Source organism: Dendrobates tinctorius, unplaced genomic scaffold (assembly GCF_039654945.1).
Source record: "Dendrobates tinctorius isolate UK_male_01 unplaced genomic scaffold, ASM3965494v1 ptg000028l, whole genome shotgun sequence".
NCBI classification, from domain to species: Eukaryota; Metazoa; Chordata; class Amphibia; order Anura; family Dendrobatidae; genus Dendrobates; species Dendrobates tinctorius.
The window spans coordinates 32,467,239-32,489,922 of record NW_027361696.1 but is presented as its reverse complement, the minus strand read 5'-3'; the positions used below and the strand labels follow the sequence as shown (position 1 = coordinate 32,489,922).

The 22,684-nt window shown below is 48.2% G+C and overlaps 1 protein-coding gene across 4 annotated transcripts; it reads left to right on the top strand.

Annotated features, from left to right (window-relative positions):
- The first annotated feature begins 372 nt into the window (after nucleotides 1-372).
- On the top strand, nucleotides 373-12,905 carry CTU1 (cytosolic thiouridylase subunit 1). Of its 4 annotated transcripts, none has more exons than XM_073570532.1 (4): nucleotides 375-532; nucleotides 3,527-5,029; nucleotides 5,608-6,104; nucleotides 11,498-12,905. In XM_073570532.1, coding segments are annotated over exons 2-4 (1,029 nt in total). In that variant the 5' UTR covers nucleotides 375-532; nucleotides 3,527-5,027; the 3' UTR covers nucleotides 12,028-12,905. The 4 variants fall into 4 exon arrangements, with proteins under 4 accessions (XP_073426634.1, XP_073426633.1, XP_073426636.1 ...); XM_073570535.1 differs by having other exon boundaries at nucleotides 3,527-5,039; XM_073570533.1 differs by lacking the exon at nucleotides 3,527-5,029 and having other exon boundaries at nucleotides 373-532.
- The last annotated feature ends 9,779 nt before the right edge of the window (nucleotides 12,906-22,684 follow it).

Sequence of the window (22,684 nt, the reverse complement as noted above, 5' to 3'; positions counted from 1 at the left end):
TAATAATAACACAATAATAATAATAATGATAGAAGTAGTAATAATAGGAATATATTATGCCCTGTTCTATGCTCCCCTCTAGTGTCCAAATATGGAACTACACCGAAGAAATAAACATTGCTTACTGAACGCAGGCAAAAAAAGGAATAATTTATATAAAAGAGAATAATTCTTTCACCCTAATATACTCACATATAACCTCTTTTCCCACCATTTATCTCCACCCTAGGCGCCATTATGTTGGCGACAGCCATTCCACTCTTAGACCGCTTATAGTTGGTCTCCGAGAAAATGGCCACCTTCTGATCATGTGTTTATCGCCGTCTTCATAACGTCATCCACTGCTCACTTTAAAGTAAACTACATTTCCCAGCATGCCGCACTTATGTTATGGAATGCTAATAGCTGCGCGGAGCCTGCTGGGCGTTGTAGTTTTAAGAAGAGTTGTTTTTTTTAGGGCTTAACCGGGGAAGCAAAACGTGTTTGTAGGTGAAGTGCTGGGACAGAAGCGGCTGGAGAGAAAAGCAGGAAGGTGAGAGGGGGAAGGTGGCGGTGTGTGAGGGGAGCGGGGGTGGTGGAGGTGTGTTAAGGGGGAGGTGAGGGGGTAGAAGGTGAGAGGGGTGCGGGGAGGTGAGAGGGGGTAGAAGGTGAGAGGATTGCAGGGAGGTGTGAGGGGGTAGAAGGTGAGGGGTGCGGGGAGGTGTGAGGGGGTAGAAGGTGAGAGGGGTGCGGGGAGGTGTGAGGGGGTAGATGGTGAGAGGGGTGCGGGGAGATGTGAGGGGGTAGAAGGTGAGAGGGGTGCGGGGAGATGTGAGGGGGTAAAAGGTGAGAGGATTGCAGGGAGGTGTGAGGGGGTAGAAGGTGAGAGGATTGCAGGGAGGTGTGAGGGGGTAGAAGGTGAGGGGTGCGGTGAGGTGTGAGGGGGTAGAAGGTGAGAGGGGTGCGGGGAGGTGTGAGGGGGTAGAAGGTGAGAGGATTGCAGGGAGGTGTGAGGGGGTAGAAGGTGAGGGGTGCGGTGAGGTGTGAAGGGGTAGAAGGTGAGGGGTGCGGGGAGGTGTGAGGGGGTAGAAGGTGAGAGGGGTGCGGGGAGGTGTGAGGGGGTAGAAGGTGAGAGGGGTGCGGGGAGGTGTGAGGGGGTAGAAGGTGAGAGGGGTGCGGGGAGGTGTGAGGGGGTAGAAGGTGAGAGGGGTGCGGGGAGGTGTGAGGGGGTAGAAGGTGAGAGGGGTGCGGGGAGGTGTGAGGGGGTAGAAGGTGAGAGGGGTGCGGGGAGGTGTGAGGGGGTAGAAGGTGAGAGGGGTGCGGGGAGGTGTGAGGGGGTAGAAGGTGAGAGGGGCGCGGGGAGGTGTGAGGGGGTAGAAGGTGAGAGGGGCGCGGGGAGGTGTGAGGGGGTAGAAGGTGAGAGGGGTGCGGGGAGGTGTGAGGGGGTAGAAGGTGAGAGGGGTGTGAGGGGGTAGAAGGTGAGGGGTGCGGGGAGGTGTGAGGGGGTAGAGGGTGAGAGGGGTGCGGGGAGGTGTGAGGGGGTAGAGGGTGAGAGGGATTCGGGGAGGTGTGAGGGGGTAGAGGGTGAGAGGGGTGCGGGGAGGTGTGAGGGGGTAGAGGGTGAGAGGGGTGCGGGGAGGTGTGAGGGGGTAGAGGGTGAGAGGGGTGCGGGGAGGTGTGAGGGGGTAGAGGGTGAGAGGGGCGCGGGGAGGTGTGAGGGGGTAGAAGGTGAGAGGATTGCAGGGAGGTGTGAGGGGGTAGAAGGTGAGAGGGGTGCGGGGAGGTGTGAGGGGGTAGAAGGTGAGAGGATTGCAGGGAGGTGTGAGGGGGTAGAAGGTGAGAGGGGTGCGGGGAGGTGTGAGGGGGTAGAAGGTGAGAGGTGCGGGGAGGTTTGAGGGGATAGAAGGTGAGAGGATTGCAGGGAGGTGTGAGGGGGTAGAAGGTGAGAGGGGTGCGGGGAGGTGTGAGGGGGTAGAAGGTGAGAGGGGTGTGAGGGGGTAGAAGGTGAGGGGTGCGGGGAGGTGTGAGGGGGTAGAGGGTGAGAAGGGTGCGGGGAGGTGTGAGGGGGTAGAGGGTGAGAAGGGTGCGGGGAGGTGTGAGGGGGTAGAGGGTGAGAAGGGTGCGGGGAGGTGTGAGGGGGTAGAGGGTGAGAGGGATTCGGGGAGGTGTGAGGGGGTAGAAGGTGAGAGGGGTGCGGGGAGGTGTGAGGGGGTAGAGGGTGAGAGGGGTGCGGGGAGGTGTGAGGGGGTAGAGGGTGAGAGGGGTGCGGGGAGGTGTGAGGGGGTAGAGGGTGAGAGGGGCGCGGGGAGGTGTGAGGGGGTAGAAGGTGAGAGGATTGCAGGGAGGTGTGAGGGGGTAGAAGGTGAGAGGGGTGCGGGGAGGTGTGAGGGGGTAGAAGGTGAGAGGTGCGGGGAGGTTTGAGGGGATAGAAGGTGAGAGGATTGCAGGGAGGTGTGAGGGGGTAGAAGGTGAGAGGGGTGCGGGGAGGTGTGAGGGGGTAGAAGGTGAGAGGGGTGCGGGGAGGTGTGAGGGGGTAGAAGGTGAGAGGGGTGCGGGGAGGTGTGAGGGGGTAGAAGGTGAGAGGGGTGCGGGGAGGTGTGAGGGGGTAGAAGGTGAGAGGGGCGCGGGGAGGTGTGAGGGGGTAGAAGGTGAGAGGGGCGCGGGGAGGTGTGAGGGGTGAGAGGGGTGTGGGGAGGTGAGGGGGGGAAGTTGAGAGGGAAGTGGGGAAGGTGCAGGGTCATCAGTCTGCAATATTAGAGTGGAGGGCGGAGCTGGCAGCCTCTGTTGTAGAGAGGGTCCTTGTCAAGTCTGCGCCATCACACATTTGCCTCATGTGACCGCAAATCCTATCTTTTTTGTTGCCCTTCTGTTTTTCCTCCTGGATCCACTTTTTTTTTCTTTTCCTTTACCTTTGCCATACTTTTCTTGTAGTGCTGATTGCCATCGGTCACGTTACCATAAAATAAACGGAAAAAACAGAAGAAAAATTCAAAGTGCTTGAAATTATGAAAAACACCTCAATTCCACCAGTGTTTTTGCTTTTCCGTTTTTACAGTAAATATCAGCCTGGCACTTTTTTTTTTTTTTTTTTTTTTGCGCGGTGAGCCGTAGAATTCATTTTTTCACTCTGGGGGACATACTATGTTTTTTTTCTAATAGCATTTTTTTTTTCCAGGAAAATTGCGGCTGCAAACCCCCCCCCCCCAAAAAAAAAAACAAAAAACCTTGGATACTTCCCCTGCCTCTAACAGCAGCAACTGGAACTCGCTCCGATCGCTGCTGATTAACCGTTTCACTGTCAGTCTATGAGAGCAGTATTTGCGATTGCGGAGGTATGAAAGTCCCGACGCCTTCGCTGTAATCGCTGCTCTCTGTGGTGGATGCCGGCTGTGTAACGCAGCTCACGATTTATGACGGGATATGCAAATGCCCTGAAGCAATTTAAAAAGATAAAATATATATTTGCAAAGTTGTCCGTGCCCCTTAAGATGTTTGCTGGAGTGGAGGTCTTGGGGAGGCACTGAAGGTCTTGTTGCTTCTGTTTCAGGGTGGATCCGTCTACAGTCGGAGGGCAGAGGCTCAGTGCTGTCAGGAGATCCATCGCGTTGACTTCTTTGCAGCCATCGGATCAGTTTGGTCAGAGACTCTGGAGATCTGTGAGTCACGGACAGCGCCGGAGGACTCCCCGCTATCAGTCGTGCCCTGTTCTCCCCTCTTTGCCCCCGGCTATGTCACTGGTTCCGATGGCGGATGGATATGCTGACACCACTGCCTGCCCTCCCCAGATTGGCGGCAGCTCCAGTACAGAGACAGCAATACAAATCCAGATCGAGGTTCACAGCCCTCCGTACGACGTCGGCCCAGAGGAGGTTCAGTCACGCTCGGTTACACCCACTGTGGACTATGAGCGAGTAACCACTGCTCACTGCGCCTTCGGGTCACCTGCTTGGTGCTTTTTCGGGGTCCCGGGAGGATCCCCCAACATACAACGTGAGCTCGTTGTTACCTGTAAGCTTTGCCGTGCCCAGGTACGAAGGGGCATTAATCCGGGCAAGGTCGGCACCACCTGTCTCCTCACTCACCTGGAGAGGCGGCATGGCATGACCAGACAGGAGGTCTACGAGAAAGCTGTGACTTTGGGTTACTGTGGCCCCAAGCCGATGTTTGCTGCCTTGTCTTCGGAGTGTGTTGGTGGAAGACGAGCCGCTTCTAAGAGATCTGGGGCATTCATCTCTTCTTCAGATGATGACGACGAGGATGTGTCCATGCGTCAAACTACGACCGCCCCCGCCACTTCGTCTGGACCTCCCGCCTCCAGCTCCCAGTCAGATAGGCAGAACCAAGGAGGCCGTACTAGATCCTCAGCGTACCGGCAGGCTTTACGGGACCGTCTACTCGGCAGCATGCACTTGTTCTGCGAGGTCTGCCACGCCTTAGTGCTGTCCGGGGAACGCAGCCAGAGCGGGCGCGATCTGGCTTTAGAAACGCATTTCTCCACCAATCACCCACAGATGTTCAAGCTCTTAAAGAGCGGAGCCGCCAGAGATGTGCGCCTCGGGGGTCTGTGTCCTTCCAGTTCTTTACCGTCTTCTGTTCAGCGTTGATCCTCGACCCGTGCAGGACTGTTACGTTATTCCTGTCCTACTTCTGACCCGTCACCCCGAGCACTTGCACCGTTCATTGCCAACCCATGACCTCCATATGCCGCCGGGCAGATCCTTCTCACCTGTTTCTGCAAAGATGTAGAACTAATCTCTGGATGACTTTCCGTTACTTTTTTTTCTCTAGAGGCTTTCCTACAGCTGACGTTGGTGCGTGACACCTGGATACGAGCTGGTCATAGACTGCTACCATTGTACAGAACGTGTATCGCCCACTTAATGAGAGAGATGAACTGGTCACATCCCATAAATGCTCCGACGTGATCGGTGGAGGATAGAAATTATCAAAAATGGACCTAGGTCTAGCTGCCATGTCTGTGGTCCATGACTGTCGGAGTGGAGTCCTCTGATCCTTCTGCCTACTGGCGCCACCTCTGATTTAGCACCATGTACGTCAAGGTGGGCCTACTAATCGGAAGAGGCTTTGGGTATGTCGGCAAGTAGGAGGCCGTTCACAGGGCTCCAGTCCCATGGCCATGGACTTCCTTTGAATGGGTGGTAACCAGAGAAGCGATTTGCAGGACCGTGATCTAGTGGCCACGTCAGTATGCGGTAGGCATGTGGACCTCTACCTGCTGGCAGCCATGGCTCTTCTGATTAGTATCATTGTTATGGCATGACACACACATGGCGTGGTGCCTTGGTGGCTAATCAAGAGGCGCCGGATGTACCGGCAGGTAGGAGGTGTTTTGCATGACTTCTATCCAACAGCCACTGATCAGGGTCCTGTGGATCGGTCTGCTCATGTCTAGCAGTAACTCGTATGCTCCGAACAGTGCTGCATGTCTTCGATTCCCCTTTTGGACTCCTGTATAAGGTTCCCCTGCCTTGCTCTTTTCTATATGGCCAGTTTGGAGCCTCCAGACACGATTCGTTTTGGTGGCACAACGTGTTGGGTAGAGTCTACTTTATGTCCCCAGAGGACGTTCCTGGTGACAATTTTTTGACCTGCTTTCCTTTCCGCCAGGATGCCCGTGAATTGCAGTAGTTGCGAGACCCGACGCGCGGCGTTGCGGAGACCCAAGACCGGCCATTCAGTGTGTAAAGAGTGCTTCTTCCATGCTTTCGAGGAGGAGGTCCACCATACCATCGTATCCGCCAAGCTCTTTCAGCCGGGGGAGAAGGTTGGCATTGGAGCTTCAGGTGGGAAAGACTCCACGGTCCTTGCCCACGTGTTAAAGGTTCTGAACGGACGCTACAATTACGGCTTAGAGCTCATTCTCATCTCCGTGGACGAAGGCATCTCTGGATATAGAGATGACTCCTTAGAGACGGTGAAAAGGAACCAACTTCAGTACGAGCTGCCATTGAAGATCGTGTCCTACCAGGAGCTGTACGGATGGACCATGGACCAGATCGTCCAGCAAGTGGGGCTGAAGAACAACTGCACGTTTTGTGGGGTATTCAGAAGACAAGCTCTGGACCGGGGCGCCATCATGCTGGGGGTCAACAAGATCTGCACAGGTTAGTAGCCTTTAGGGGGGCCACCTTACAAGCTGCCTTGCACAACGTCCAGCTTCGTTGTAGGATACAGGGCTGCTTTCTCATGGCGAAACCGCTAATTAAGGGGATGGTGGAGGCATGTCTTGCAGGTACTGAGGCTCAGTCGTACACAAGTGAATGAGACTGAGCTACAGTACCAAGGACTGCCACAAAACGGTGTTCAGAGCGGCGCCCTGTGAGCAACAACGGGTACAAGACGGAACGCCACTGCCCCTTCAATCAGATGATCGTAGAGGAGCCAGGAGTCCTATCCGGAGGAGAGGACATCTGTATCCTAATTCCAAAGAGAATGTGTCATCAGAAAAGTTTCTGCAGTTCATATTTCCCCATATAACAGTTTTTATTCTCACACCGGCCATTAGGTTTTTTTTTTTTTTTTTAACCCCTGTTTCAGGAAATGCACATGTACATTTACAGAAATGGACCGACACAGAATTCAGCTCTTACTCTGAAGCATTTAATGAGCGTGTGCAAAAGTCATTGTGAAGGGAGGAGGTGAGCTGTGACATCACCTATTGTGAATGCTGGATCCTGTTATTTACTGTAAACAGAGGTGTTACCAGTCATTGTACAGGAGGAGGTGAGCTGTGACATCACATTGTGAATGGTGTATCCTGTGTTATCTGCTTTATATAGAGGTGATATCAGTCATTGTACAGGAGGAGGTGAGCTGTGACTTCATCTATGTTGTGAGTAGAAGTGTTATCAGTCATTGTATTTCTGACTGCCGATAAGGAGACTGCTGAAATCTCTTCTAGGAGTCCAAAATGGCCCCAGTGGTCTGTGCGAAAATGGCAGATTACATATCTTGTTTATTAAAAAAATAAAAAATTGACATAGAGGAAAAAAGTATCCCGTAACACAATAATCTGACATCCAATACATCCTATTCTGATGACACATTCCCTTCAATGTCCTTTAAGGGTGACTATTATTTGACTATATCTGGTTACAGAAATCTATCTGCTTCATGGTATCCTGCCTCCACATGCTACACAGACTTGATTTATGTCCCTTACATATATATACAGTTGTGGCCAAAAGTATTGACACCCCTGCAATTTTGTCAGATAATACTCAGTTTCTTCCTGAAAATGATTGCAATCACAAATTCTTTGGTATTATTATCTTCATTTAATTTGTCTTAAATGAAAAAAACACAAAAGAGAATGAAGCAAAAAGCAAAACATTGATCATTTCACACAAAACTCCAAAAATGGGCCAGACAAAAGTATTGGCACCCTCAGCCTAATACTTGGTTGCACAACCTTTAGCCAAAATAACTGCGACCAACCGCTTCCGGTAACCATCAATGAGTTTCTTACAATGCTCTGCTGGAATTTTAGACCATTCTTCTTTGGCAAACTGCTCCAGGTCCCTGATATTTGAAGGGTGCCTTCTCCAAACTGCCATTTTTAGATCTCTCCACAGGTGTTCTATGGGATTCAGGTCTAGACTCATTGCTGGCCACCTTAGAAGTCTCCAGTGCTTTCTCTCAAACCATTTTCTAGTGCTTTTTGAAGTGTTTTGGGTCATTGTCCTGCTGGAAGACCCATGACCTCTGAGGGAGACCCAGCTTTCTCACACTGGGCCCTACATTATGCTGCAAAATTTGTTGGTAGTCTTCAGACTTCATAATGCTATGCACATGGTCAAGCAGTCCAGTGCCAGAGGCAGCAAAGCAACCCCAAAACATCAGGGAACCTCTGCCATATTTGACTGTAGGGACCGTGTTTTTTTTCTTTGAATGCCTTTTTTTTTTCTCCTGTAAACTCTGTTGATGCCTTTGCCCAAAAAGCTCTACTTTTGTCTCATCTGACCAGAGAACATTCTTCCAAAATGTTTTAGGCTTTTTCAGGTAAGTTTTGGCAAACTCCAGCCTGGCTTTTTTATGTCTCTGGGTAAGAAGTGGAGTCCTCCTGGGTCTCCTACCATACAGTCCCTTTTCATTCAGACGCCGACGGATAGTACGGGTTGACACCGTTGTACCCTCAGACTGCAGGGCAGCTTGAACTTGTTTGGATGTTAGTCGAGGTTCTTTATCCAACATCCGCACAATCTTGCGTTGAAATCTCTTGTCAATTTATCTTTTCCGTCCACATCTAGGGAGGTTAGCCACAGTGCCATGGGTTTTAAACTTCTTGATGACACGGTGCACGGCAGACACAGGAACATTCAGGTCTTTGGAGATGGACTTGTAGCCTTGAGATTGCTCATGCTTCCTCACAATTTGGTTTCTCAAGTCCTCAGACAGTTCTTTGGTCTTCTTTCTTTTCTCCATGCTCAATGTGGTACACGCAAGGACACAGGACAGAGGTTGAGTCAACTTTAATCCATGTCAACTGGCTGCAAGTGTGATTTAGTTATTGCCAACACCTGTTATGTGCCACAGGTAAGTTACAGGTGCTGTTAATTACACAAATTAGAGTAGCATCACATGATTTTTCGAACAGTGCCAATACTTTTGTCCACCCTCTTTTTTATGTTTGGTGTGGAATTATATCCAATTTGGCTTTAGGACAATTCTTTGTGTTTTTTTCATTTAAGACAAATTAAATGAAGATAATAATACCAAAGAATCTGTGATTGCAATCATTTTCAGGAAGAAACTGAGTATTATCTGACAAAATTGCAGGGGTGTCAATACTTTTGGCCACAACTGTATATAATTTTTTTTTTTTTTTTCTTTTGGAGATGCTTTTTCTGCTGTACAGTGGACTGTCTCTACATGTAAGACAGACTATATTTTTGTATTCCTAGTGTGACTCAATATTGTTTATGGGTAACTACTATTTGCATTTATGTATCTGGTAACAGAAAGCTGTTCAGTGGACTAGCTCTACATGTTACACAGACATGTATTTTTTTATTTTTTTCACTAACATTTCAGCCTGTTGGCTTCCTACTACCAAGTACATATACTATAACGGCAGTCACCCTGAAAAGTTAAGATATGAAAGGGACAGTCTACTGTACATCAAATAGAGAAGACTGTAACCAGATATTTATGCTGAAACATTTAGTTAAAAAAAAAAGTATTAAGGGGCAAAAAAAAGTCTGTGTAACGTATAAAGGCTGTCTACTGTACATCAGACAGAAGTTTCTTGTAACAAGATACATATACTTATGGTAAATGGTAGTAATCCAGAAAGGATGTTAGGGGCTCATAATCACATGCGAGAAACACGGACAAGTCTCGCACGTCAATACCCGGCACTGCTGACGGCACTCGGGAGCGGAGTGTGCAGCTGGATGTATTATTATGCTGCTGAACGCTCAGATCCAAGTGCCGGCGGCAGTGCCACGTATTGATGTGCAAGACTTGTCCGAGTTTTTCGCATGTGAGTATGAGCCCTTAGGGACATAAACAAGTCTGTGCACCAAGTAGAGGCAGTGTACTGTACAGCTGATAGAGCTTCCTACTACCAAGCACACATATTTAATCAGCTGTACAGTTCACTGCCTCTACATTCTGACAGTCTTGTTTATGTCCCTTAGGCTGGGATTACACTACCGTGTGTGATGCGAGAAACTTGCACGAGTCTCTCACATCAACACCTGGCACTCAGGACCGGAGCTGCGGCTGCATGTATTTCTAGGTGTTTCTATGCAGCCGCAGCTCCGGTCCTTAGTGCTGGTGGTAGTGCCGGGTGTTGATGCGAGAGACTAGTGCGAGTTTCTGGCATCACACACGGTAGTATGATCCCGGCCTTAGCATTATTTCTGGATAACTACCAATTAATTATATGTATCTAGTTACAAGAAACTTCTATCTGCTGTGCAGTAGACTGACTCTACGTACCACACAGGCTTGTTTTGTCTTTAGTATCCTTTAAGGATGCCTTGGCTGTAGGAAGCTTTGTTTGCTGTACGATAACATGATAGACTTGTTTTGCCCTTAAATATATTTTCTGAATAAGCATTTGTTTATACAGGATGGGCCATTTATATGGATACACCTAAATAAAATGGGAATGGTTGGTAATATCAACTTCCTGTTTGTGGCACATTAGTATATGGGAGGGGGAAAAGTTTCAAAATGGGTGGTGACCATGGCGGCCATTTTGGAAGTCGGCCATTTTGGATCCAACTTTATTTTTTCCAATTGGAAGAGGGTCATGTGATACATCAAAATTATTGAGAATTTCACAAGAAAAACCATGGTGTGCTTGGTTTATTCTTTCATGAGTTATTTACAAGTTTATGACCACTTATAAAATGTGTTCAAAGTGCTGCCCATTGTGTTGGATTGCCAATGCAACCCTCTTCTCCCACTCTTGACACACTGATAGCAAGAAATGCTAGTCTAAGGGGGTCAGATTCTTTGTAGGAATGCTTGGACCTGACACCCATAATGTGGTGGTGCACCATCTTGTTGGAAAAACTCAGGGAACGTGCAATCTTCAGTGCATAAAGAGGGCAACACATCATCATGTAGCAATTTCAGATATCCAGTGGCATTGAGGTTTCCTTTTGATGAAGAATGGCCCCACTATCTTTGTACCCCATATACCACCCCATACCATCAATTATGGGTGTCAGGTCCGAGCATTCCTACATGAGCAGTTTCCTGGAAAGTGGATTGGTCATTGTGGGCCAGTTGAATGGCCACCAAGGTCTCCCGATCTGGCCCCCTTAGACTTTTATCTTTGGGGACATCTGAAGGCAATTGTCTATGCTGTGAAGATATGAGATGTGCAGCATCTGAAACAAGGGATACTGGAAGCCTGTGCTAGCATTTCTTCTGCGGTGTTGCTTGCTATCAGTGTGTCAAGAGTGGGAGAAGAGGGTTGCATTAACAATCCAACACAATGGGCAGCACTTTGAACATATTTTATAAGTGGTCATAAACTTGTAAATAACTCATGAAAGAATAAAGTTACGTTAAAACCAAGCACACCATTGTTTTTCTTGTGAAATTCTCAATAAGTTTGATGTCACATGACGCTCTTCCCATTGGAAAATATAAAGTTGGATCCAAAATGGCCGACTTCAAAATTGCCCCCTTGGTCACCACCCATCTTGAAAAGTTTCCGCCCTCCCATATACTAATGTGCCGCAAACAGGAAGTTCATAACAACTATTCCTATTTTATTTAGGTGTATCCAAATACATGGCCCACCCTGTATATCTGGTTACAGGAAGCTCTAACTGCTGGACATTAGACTGCCTCTACATGCCACACAGACTTGTTTAAGGTCTTACCCAAATATCATAAAATGAGATTGCAAAGCAAGTGATACAGTGAGTAAGGGGGAGATCTACGACAGATGGGGCTTCCTGCTACCATGCAGTACAATAATAGACTGCCTTTCCACACCACACAGACTTATTACTGCCATCTTTACTCCCAGGCCATAATGCAGATGACATAGCAGAAACCGTCCTGATGAATTTTCTTCGAGGGGACATTGCTCGCTTACGGCGCTGCACGGCCATAACCACGGGCAGAGAAGGTGCCATCCCACGCTGCAAGCCCCTGAAGTACGCCTACGAGAAGGAGATCGTGCTGTACGCCTATTTCAAAAAGCTGGACTACTTTTCCACTGAATGCATCTACTCCCCTAACGCCTACCGGGGCCACGCCCGCGCCTTCCTGAAGGAGCTGGAGGCTTTACGGCCCAGCACCATCATGGACATCATCCACTCCGGGGAAAACCTGTCGGTGAGGGAAGACGTGCGGATGCCGGTCCAGGGAACCTGCTCGCGCTGCGGTTACATCTCCAGCCAGGGACTCTGCAAGGCTTGTGTCCTCCTCGAGGGCCTGAACCGGGGTCTCCCGAAACTGGGGATCGGGAAACACCACAAACTACACCATAAGCTCCTGGCGCAGGAACCACTGAGCGAAGCGGAAACCCGAAAGCTGAAAGTCGTGGACATCTGACCACTAGAGACCTCCCCACATTATATTACAGTGCAGTGCTGCAATACCAGGCCTGACCTGGGGACAGGTGTGGCGCTGTTTTTCTTTTTTTTGGTTTTGTTTGTTTATGGGGGAAGGGGTGCAGTCATGTGTTTCTTGTCTTTGACCGTCCCTTTAAGAAGTCACAAACACATTAAAAAAATACTTCCAGGCTATCACCAAAGAACTGAATGCAACTTATGGTCGAAAATCTTTGTGGGGCGGATCGATCCCCCGATTTGTGTGTAGAAGTTTAAAGATTGATGATTTTTTTAAAAATTTTATTTTTTTTTTTTCCTTTTTCTGTGTGGAAACTATGGTGACTAAAAGGATACCATCAACAAGCAGGTCGGCTGCTGATCTTAGTTATGCAAGTCCTTTAATTTTAGCCATGACTGCCCAGTGTAAAACTGATTTGTCTCTGAACGACTGTAACATTTGAAATTACACCCATGGACACTCAGAGTACTAAGTTGAGACACGTAAAACTATCAGATCTATCACCAGCAACTTGTTGGTTTCCATCGTGAATGCATTTTTGTCCTGCAATGTACATAGTAAAACATTATTACAGTAAGTTAGTGACATAGCACTTGCATCAGAAGGATTGTACGGCCCGTATTAAAGGGGATCTGACTGCTAAATAAGGTGGAGGGAAACGCTCTTATTGTGAATGCAATTTTTTTTTTTTTTGTTTTGTTTGACTACTAAGAGAAGGGATCCGTCCCCTATAATAAGCTGTCCCCTGCCTAGGAATCGTATTTAGAAGAATCGTCTTAAAGGTGTACCGTCACTTTAAGGAAGAATCTTAATTTTTTGTAAAAAAGTTTGATTTTAGATTAAACGAGCTTTGAAAAAGTCATGTGCAGTATATATGTAACAGATGTGTGATACTTCATTTATAGGTCATGTGGGAGGAGCCGTCCTGCTCTGTTCACTTGTTTTATGTTTTTTGAAATTCGTAACTTTTTTTTTTTGCTGCAATAAAAAATAAAATGCTGCAATACTGTATACACCGTGCAATGGTCCTGGAAGAACACTGCAAGGTCTTATAACATATGATTTGTCTGCAGTGTGCAGGTACATAACCCTGACATGGAGAATGGGAACACCCAGACGTATATTCCTTCATTGGGAGAAAGAATCACTCAGGGGCAGTATTATAGTAGTTATATCCTTGTACATAGGAGCAGTATTATAGTAGTTATATCCTTGCACATATGGACACTATTATATGTTTTTGCATATAAAGGCAGTATTATAGTAGTTATATTGTATATAGGAGCTGTATTATAGTAGTTATATTCTTGAACATAGGGGGACAGTATTATAGTAGTAATATTCTTCTACATAGGAGCAGTATTATAATACCATAGTTATATTCTTGTACATAGGAGCAGTATTATAGTAATTATATTCCTGTACATAGGAGCAGTATTGTAGTAGTTATATTGTATATAGGAGCCAGGGCTGTGGAGTCGGTAAGCCAAACCTGCGACTCCGACTCCTCAATTTCCCTTACACCGACTCCAACTCCGACTCCACGACTCCGACTCCCACACATATTGCTTATATTTAAGTGAAAAATTTATTGTAGTACAATGTGAACCTCAGATATTTAATCATTTTTATGATCCAATAATCAAGATATTTAGATAGAACAGAATATATATTGGTGTACTACCCGGTTTTCATTCTTTTTGGTACAGATACGATATGGATAGACAGATATGGATAAATGGATATATAGATAGAGCAGATTTCTAATCTGCTTTTGCTATTGAAAACATTATCTATGAGCTCAAAAACCTTTCAGGTGATGCAGTTTTTTAAAAAGATGATCAGCTTTTGCAGCTGAAAAACCAGTATTATAGTAGTTATATTCTTGAACATAGGGGGACAGTTTTATAGTAGTAATATTCTTGTACATAGGAGCAGTATTATAATACCGTAGTTATATTCTTGTACATAGGAGCAGTATTATAGTAATTATATTCCTGTACATAGGAGCAGTATTATAGTAGTTATATTCTTGTACATATGGGGGCAGTATTATAGTAGTTATATTCTTGCACATATGGACGCTATTATAATATGTTTTTGTATATAGGGGCAGTATTATAGAAATTGTATTCCTGTACATAGGGTTAGTATTATAGTAGTTATATTGTATATAGGTGGCAGTATTATAGTAGTTATATTCTTGAACATAGGGGGACAGTATTATAGTAGTAATATTCTTGTACATAGGAGCAGTATTATAGTAATTATATTCCTGTACATAGGAGCAGTATTATAGTAGTTGTACATATGGGGGCTATTATAATATGTTTTTGTATATAGGGGCAGTATTATAGTAGTGATATTCTTGTACATAGGGGCAGTATTATAGTAGTTTTATTCTTGTATATAGGAGCAGTATTACAGTAGTTATATTCTTGTACATAGGGGGCAGTATTATGGTAGTTATAATCTTGTACATAAGAGCAGTATTATAGTAGTTATATTCGTGAACATAGGGGCAGTACATTAATAGTTATATTCTTGTACATATGAACACTATTATAATATATTTTTGTATATGTGGCAGTGTTATTTTTAATGTCCCATTAGTGGATTAAATAAAGTGCGTCATGGGGTTGGGGTACAGTTTGTTTTTTCCGCTTTGGAGATGCACCTCTGGCACGCAGACAGATTTCTCCGTGCTTCATAAAGCATATGACAGGTTCCGCTATGCTCCGTGGATTTTGGATACAGGCGGTCAGGGCAGCCAGAGGACTCTGATGCTTCTGATTTCTCCCAGGATCTTTCTCACTGAAATGTACCCATCATTTATATAACTCTTTATTCTCCACACTGTAAACTTTCTCCTATTAAACCCCGTATAGGAACACAAGTAGAAGCTGAGGAGATATTTTTCCATTCACAAGGTGGTAATGCAGCCATGTTTTAGCATCTGGTCGACATGCAGAATTAATAAGTGTGTCACTTGCTATAAACATGTAATATTTCCCCCCTGTGTAAGCCACTGTTCTCATGAATCTGGTGATGGCTTTCCTTTTGTTCCTTCCCCTGTCCCCAATTAATAACATATAGCGGAGTGCTCGCACTATCCTTGTACTGTGCTGGCTTTCCACCTCTGCTCCTTTCTCTTTTGGCTGCAGCTGTGATTTCACCGCTCCAGTGCTCATTGCTGCAGTCAGTTACTGTAGATCATGCTTTCTCAGTGATTGGCTGCAGCGGTGATGTTCACTTTTGTCATGATGTCACTTGTGTAGTGAAAACGCACGGGACGGGGGGAGCATGAGTACTCTATTAGTTTATGTTTGCAAATGTGCAGTAGTTTGGCGGCCCATTACTTTTTTTGAAACTTTGAAACCTTTTTTCATCGAAAAAATGTAGTAACTAGGGGGCCATGTGACGAGCCTCATGTGGAAGGGGATAGGATCTACAGCACCAAAGATCTCAGGTTCCTGGGTCAAGTTGGGTGGAGTGGCCAATAGAGAAGAGCAAATCCGTTTAGACCATGGTGCAACAGGCAACTCGGTAGTCGGCGGCCGCCAGACTGGAGCCCTGTGAATCGGCTGACATTCCTGGTGCTTTATCTTATTTTTACACTTGGTGCAAGGTCATTGTTGCCACATGGTGCACACAACGCTGGGCCAAGCCACTGAAAGAAAGAGCCGCTGGGTGGTAAGTAAGTGGTTACAAAATACTTAGAGACCCAGGCGCTCCACTTGTTTTTGTGAACCATGTCAGGTCCAAAAGTTGCCCTATCGCTCCACTGTGGCTCACGTGCAACATCAGGTTTAAAAGTTGCCCTAGCGATCCACTGTGGCTCACCTGCAACATGTCAGGTTCAAAAGTTGCCCTAGCGCTCTACTGTGGCTCACCTGCAACATGTCAGGTCCAGTAGTTGCCTTGGCGCTACACTTTGGCTCACGTTGAACATAGGGCCAAAAGTTGCCCTGGCACTCCACTGTGGCTCATGTTCAACTTGTCAGGTGCAAAAGTTGCCCTAGCGCTCCACTGTGGCTCATGTGCAACATGTCAGGTCCCAGTAGTTGCCCTAATGCTCCACTGTGGCTCATGTGCAACATGTCAGGTCCCAGTAGTTGCCCTGATGTTCCACTGTGGCTCATGTGCAACATGTCAGGTCCAAAAGTTGCCCTGGTGCTCCACTGTGGCTCACGTGCAACATGTCAGGTCCAAAAGTTGCCCTGGCGCTCCACTGTGGCTCACGTGCAACATGTCAGGTCCAAAAGTTGCCCTGGCGCTCCACTGTGGCTCACGTGCAACATGTCAGGTCCCAGTAGTTGCCCTGGCACTCCACTGTGGCTCATGTGCAACATGTCAGGTCCAAAAGTTGCCCTAGCGCTCCACTGTGGCTCGCCTGCAACATGTCAGGTCCAGTAGTTGCCCTGGTGCTCCACTGTGGCTCACCTTCAACATGTCAGGTCCAGTAGTTGCCCTGGCGCTCCACTGTAGCTCACCTGCAACATGTCGGGCCCAAAAGTTGCCCTGGCGCTCCATTGTGGCTCATGTGCAACACATCAGGTCTAAAAGTTGCCCTGGTGCTCCCCTGTGGCTCATGTGCAACATGTCAGGTTCAAAAGTTGCCCTGGCGCTCCACTGTGGCTCACGTGCAACATGTCAGGTCCAAAAATTGCCCTGGCGCTCCACTGTGGCTCACGTGCAACATGTCCGGTCCCAGTAGTTGCCCTGGCGCTTCACTGTGGCTCACGTGCAACATGTCAGGTCCCAGTAGTTGCCCTGGCGCTCCACTGTGGTTCATGTGCAACATGTCAAGTCCAAAAGTTGCCCTTGCGCTCCACTGTGGCTCACGTGCAACATGCCAGGTCCCAGTAGTTGCCCTGGCGCTCCACTGTGGCTCACGTGCAACATGTCAGGTCCCAGTAGTTGCCCTGGCGCTCCACTGTGGCTCACGTGCAACATGTCAGGTCCCAGTAGTTGCCCTGGCGCTCCACTGTGGCTCACGTGCAACATGTCAGGTCCCAGTAGTTGCCCTGGCGCTCCACTGTGGCTCACGTGCAACATGTCAGGTCCCAGTAGTTGCCCTGGTGCTCCACTGTGGCTCACGTCCAACATGTCAGGTCCAAAAGTTGCCCTTGCGCTCCACTGTGGCTCACGTGCAACATGCCAGGTTCCAGTAGTTGCCCTGGTGCTCCACTGTGGCTCACGTCCAACATGTCAGGTCCAAAAGTTGCCCTGGCGCTCCACTGTGGCTCACGTGCAACATGTCAGGTCCCAGTAGTTGCCCTGGCGCTCCACTGTGGCTCACGTGCAACATGTCAGGTCCCAGTAGTTGCCCTGGCGCTCCACTGTGGCTCACGTGCAACATGTCAGGTCCCAGTAGTTGCCCTGGCGCTTCACTGTGGCTCACATGCAACATGTCAGGTCCCAGTAGTTGCCCTGGCGCTCCACTGTGGTTCATGTGCAACATGTCAGGTCCAAAAGTTGCCCTGGCGCTCCACTGTGGCTCACGTGCAACATGTCAGGTCCCAGTAGTTGCCCTGGCGCTCCACTGTGGCTCACGTGCAACATGTCAGGTCCCAGTAGTTGCCCTGGCGCTCCACTGTGGCTCACGTGCAACATGTCCGGTCCCAGTAGTTGCCCTGGCGCTTCACTGTGGCTCACATGCAACATGTCAGGTCCCAGTAGTTGCCCTGGCGCTCCACTGTGGTTCATGTGCAACATGTCAGGTCCAAAAGTTGCCCTGGCGCTCCACTGTGGCTCACGTGCAACATGTCAGGTCCCAGTAGTTGCCCTGGTGCTCCACTGTGGCTCACGTCCAACATGTCAGGTCCAAAAGTTGCCCTGGCGCTCCACTGTGGCTCACGTGCAACATGTCAGGTCCCAGTAGTTGCCCTGGCGCTCCACTGTGGCTCACATGCAACATGTCAGGTCCCAGTAGTTGCCCTGGCGCTCCACTGTGGCTCATGTGCAACATGTCAGGTCCAAAAGTTGCCCTGGCACTCCACTGTGGCTCACGTGCAACATGTCAGGTCCCAGTAGTTACCCTGGCGCTCCACTGTGGCTCACCTGCAACATGTCAGGTCCAGTAGTTGCCCTGGTGCTCCACTGTGGCTCACCTTCAACATGTCAGGTCCAGTAGTTGCCCTGGCGCTCCACTGTAGCTCACCTGCAACATGTCGGGTCCAAAAATTGCCCTGGCGCTCCACTGTGGCTCACGTGCAACATGTCCGGTCCCAGTAGTTGCCCTGGCGCTTCACTGTGGCTCACGTGCAACATGTCAGGTCCCAGTAGTTGCCCTGGCGCTCCACTGTGGTTCATGTGCAATATGTCAGGTCCAAAAGTTGCCCTGGCGCTCCACTGTGGCTCACGTGCAACATGCCAGGTCCTAGTAGTTGCCCTGGTGCTCCACTGTGGCTCACGTCAAAACATGTCAGGTCCAAAAGTTGCCCTGGCGCTCCACTGTGGCTCACGTGCAACATGTCAGGTCCCAGTAGTTGCCCTGGCGCTCCACTGTGGCTCACGTGCAACATGTCAGGTCCCAGTAGTTGCCCTGGCGCTCCACTGTGGCTCACGTGCAACATGTCAGGTCCCAGTAGTTGCCCTGGCGCTCCACTGTGGCTCACGTGCAACATGTCAGGTCCAGTAGTTGCCCTGGCGCTCCACTGTGGCTCATGTGCAACATGTCAGGTCCCAGTAGTTGCCCTGGCGCTCCACTGTGGCTCATGTGCAACATGTCAGGTCCAAAAGTTGCCCTGGTGCTCCACTGTGGCTCATGTGCAACATGTCAGGTTCAAAAGTTGCCCTGGCGCTCCACTGTGGCTCACGTGCAACATGTCAGGTCCCAGTAATTACCCTGGTGCTCCACTGTGGCTCATGTGCAACATGTCAGGTCCAAAAGTTGCACTGGCGCTCCACTGTGGCTCGCCTGCAACATGTCAGGTCCAGTAGTTGCCCTGCCGATCCACTGTGGCTCACCTGCAACATATCAGGTCCAAAAGTTGCCCTGGCGCTCCACTGTGGCTCTCCTGCAACATGTTAGGTCCAGTAGTTGCCCTGGCGCTCCACTGTAGCTCACCTGCAACATGTCAGGTCCAAAAGTTGCCCTGGCGTTCCACTTTAGCTCACCTGCAACATGTCAGGTCCAGTAGTTGCCCTGGCGCTCCACTGTGGCTCACCTGCAACATGTCAGGTCCAGTAGTTGCCCTGGCGCTCCACTGTGGCTCACCTGCAACATGTCAGGTCCAGTAGTTGCCCTGGCGCTCCAGTGTGGCTCACCTGCAACATGTCAGGTCCAGTAGTTGCCCTGGCGCTCCACTATGGCTCACCTGCAACATGTCAGGTCCAGTAGTTGCCCTGCCGTTCCACTGTGGCTCACCTGCAACATGTCAGGTCCAAAAGATGCCCTGGTGCTCCACTGTAGCTCACCTGCAACATGTCAGGTCCAAAAGTTTCCCTGCCGCTCCACTGTGGCTCACCTGCAACATGTCAGGTCCAGTAGTTGCCCTGGCGATCCACTGTAGCTAACCTGCAACATGTCAGGTCCAAAAGTTGCCCAGGCGCTCCACTGTAGCTCACCTGCAACATGTCAGGTCCAAAAGTTGCCCTGCCGTTCCACTGTGGCTCACCTGCAACATGTCAGGTCCAAAAGTTGCCCTGGCACTCCACTGTGGCTCACCAGCAACATGTCAGGTCCAGTAGTTGCCCTGGCGCTCCACTGTGGCTCACCTGCAACATGTCGGGTCCAGTAGTTGCCCTGGCGCTTCACTGTGGCTCACCTGCAACATGTTAGGTCCAAATGTTGACATGGCTTTCCACTGTGGCTCTCCTGCAACATGTCAGGTCCAGTAGTTGCCCTGGGGCCCAGTGCTTGAATCCTTTTACATACTTTTTTCTCAGCAGTGTTGACACAGGAAAAGGATTTGCCAGGGGAAATGCAGAGTGATAATGTAAACTCCCCATTAAGTATTAAGGTACTGTCACACTTAAAGATGTACCAGCGATCCCGACAAGCGATATGATGCGGTCAGGATCGCTGGTGCATCGCTAAGTGGTCGCTAGTGAGCTGCCACGCAGGCAGATCTCACCAGCGACATGGCAGGGGTCAGCGGTCGCTACTTACCTGTCATACTAGGCGATCTTGCGTCCTCCCGCCCGCGTCCACGCTCGTCGCTCGTCTCTCCACAGGAAGCGCCGCAGGAAGCTGACGACGAGAAACAGTCCTGGACGTTCTCGCGCGATCAGTGATAACCAGCGGGGGAGCGGGTCGTAGGTAAGTATCAGACACAGCGCTGTCGCTAGCAATATCGCTATAGCGCCACAAGTTATAGCGATATTGCTAGCGATGTCGCTTAGTGTGACAGTACCTTTACCTGCCTAACCCAGGAAGAAGTGCAGAACCACCTTAGTAAGATTAAAATTGACAAATCACCAGGCCCTGATGGCATTCACCCTCGGGTCTTAAGGGAGTTAAGTAATGTGATAGACAGGCCTCTATTCCTTATATTTAAAGACTCTATAGAAACAGGGTCTGTTCCTTTTGATTGGCGGCAAGCAAATGTGGTACCAATATTCAAAAAGGGGTGTAAACGGGAACCTGGAAACTATAGGCCGGTAAGCTTAACATCTGTTGTGGGTAAAATTTTTGAAGGGTTTCTAAGGGATACCATTATGGAATATCTCAATGTTAATAAATGTTTAACTCCATATCAACATGGATTTATGAAGGATCGCTCCTGTCAGACTAACCTAATCAGCTGCTATGAGGATGTAAGCTCTCAAATGGACATTTATCTCGACTTCTCTAAAGCATTTGACACTGTCCCACATAAAAGATTGGTAAGTAAGATGAGAAAGCTTGGGCTAGGGGAAAATGTGTGTAGATGGGTAGGTAACTGGCTTAGTGATAGAAAACAAAGAGTGGTTATTAATGGGGCATACTCAGATTGGGCCAGGGTTACTAGTGGGGTACCACAGGGTTCTGTATTGGGCCCCCTACTATTTAATATATTTATTAATGATCTAGTGGATGGCTTACACAGTAAAATATCAGTATTTGCAGATGATAAAAAACTATGTAAGGTAGTTAACACAAAGGAGGACAGTTTGCAACTACAGACAGATTTGAGTAAATTGGAGAATTGGGATGAAAAAAGGCAAATGAGGTTTAACACAGATAAGTGTAAGGTTATGCACATGGGAAGGAGAAACAGATGCTATAATTACTTACTAAATGGGAAACTGCTGGGGAAATCAGACATGGAAAAAGACTTAGGCATCTTAGTCAATGAGAAGCTAAATTGGAGTGCCCAGTGTCAGGCAGCTGCAACCAAAGCAAATAGGGTCATGGGATGCATTAGAAGAGGTCTGGGGACACGAGATGAAAACATAATTCTCCCTCTGTACAAATCACTCGTCAGACCACACTTGGAGTATTGTGTGCAATTTTGGACGCCGGTGCTCAAGAAAGACATTACTAAACTTGAAAGGGTTCAAAGACGGGCTACTAAAATGATAAATGGAGTTGGTTCACTACAATTCCCAGAAAGGCTATCAAAATTAGGTCTATTTACTCTAGAAAAGAGAAGACTTAGGGGAGAGCTAATATATATGTACAAGTATATCAGAGGGCAATACAGAGATCTCTCCAATGAACTGTTTGTACCGAGGACTGTGACAAGAACAAGGGGGCATTCTCTTCGTTTGGAGGAAAGACAATCTCTGCACCAGCATAGAAGAGGATTCTTCACAGTAAGAGCAGTGAGGCACTGGAAATCTCTTCCTGAGGAAGTGGTGATGGCCAACTCACTGAATGAATTTAGGAAAGGAATGGATGCTTTTCTTGTGAGTAACAGTATAGAAGGTTAAGAATAACATAATATTATAGGTAGATGGTTGACGCAGCTTAGGGGAAGGAATTTTTTTCCCTATGGAGAAAATTGGCTTCTACTCTGTGGGTTTTTTGCCTTCCCCAGGATCAACAATGCAGAACAGCTGCACTAAAAATAGGCTGAACTAGATGGACATAAGGTCTTCCTTCAGCCTTCAAAACTATGTTATGTTACTATGTTATGTTAGTATGTTAATCCATCTACATATCCATAAACACCTCCTACCTTTCCATATGTTTTGTTCTTTTTCCCATCCTCCCAATCCAAAAAACTGTGCAGTATTCCTTTGTCCAAGTGACTCAGGTTGGATGTATTACTTTTTATAAGTTACTTTCAAAGTTTCTCAACTTTTACCCAAAGTCATTCCATGAAGGGGTCATCTCAAAAAGTTGATTCGTACTTCCCCATGAAGAAGTAAGCACGTAATGAAGAGTCATCACATGGAGGTCAGTGGTGTCATTCAATTTAAGCCCCAATTTTTGGAAGGTACGCATGAGGGACGACCGGTCAAACACATCCGTGACCTGTGGTTGGTCGTAAGCAAAAGCGTGAAGCCGGGTAAGATGGAATTGGCCAATGAGGCGGCTCTAGAAGTCACGCGGGAACGATGATAATGGCTCTAACCTTTGTAAATCCCCTGTGCACAAACATTAGGGATTAAAAGCCACCAATGAACCGAGGCTCGGATGAGTGATCGCTGGTTACATTTGTAGTTTTTCTCGTTCTTTCCGTGTGTCGCTCAGGATCAGCGACAT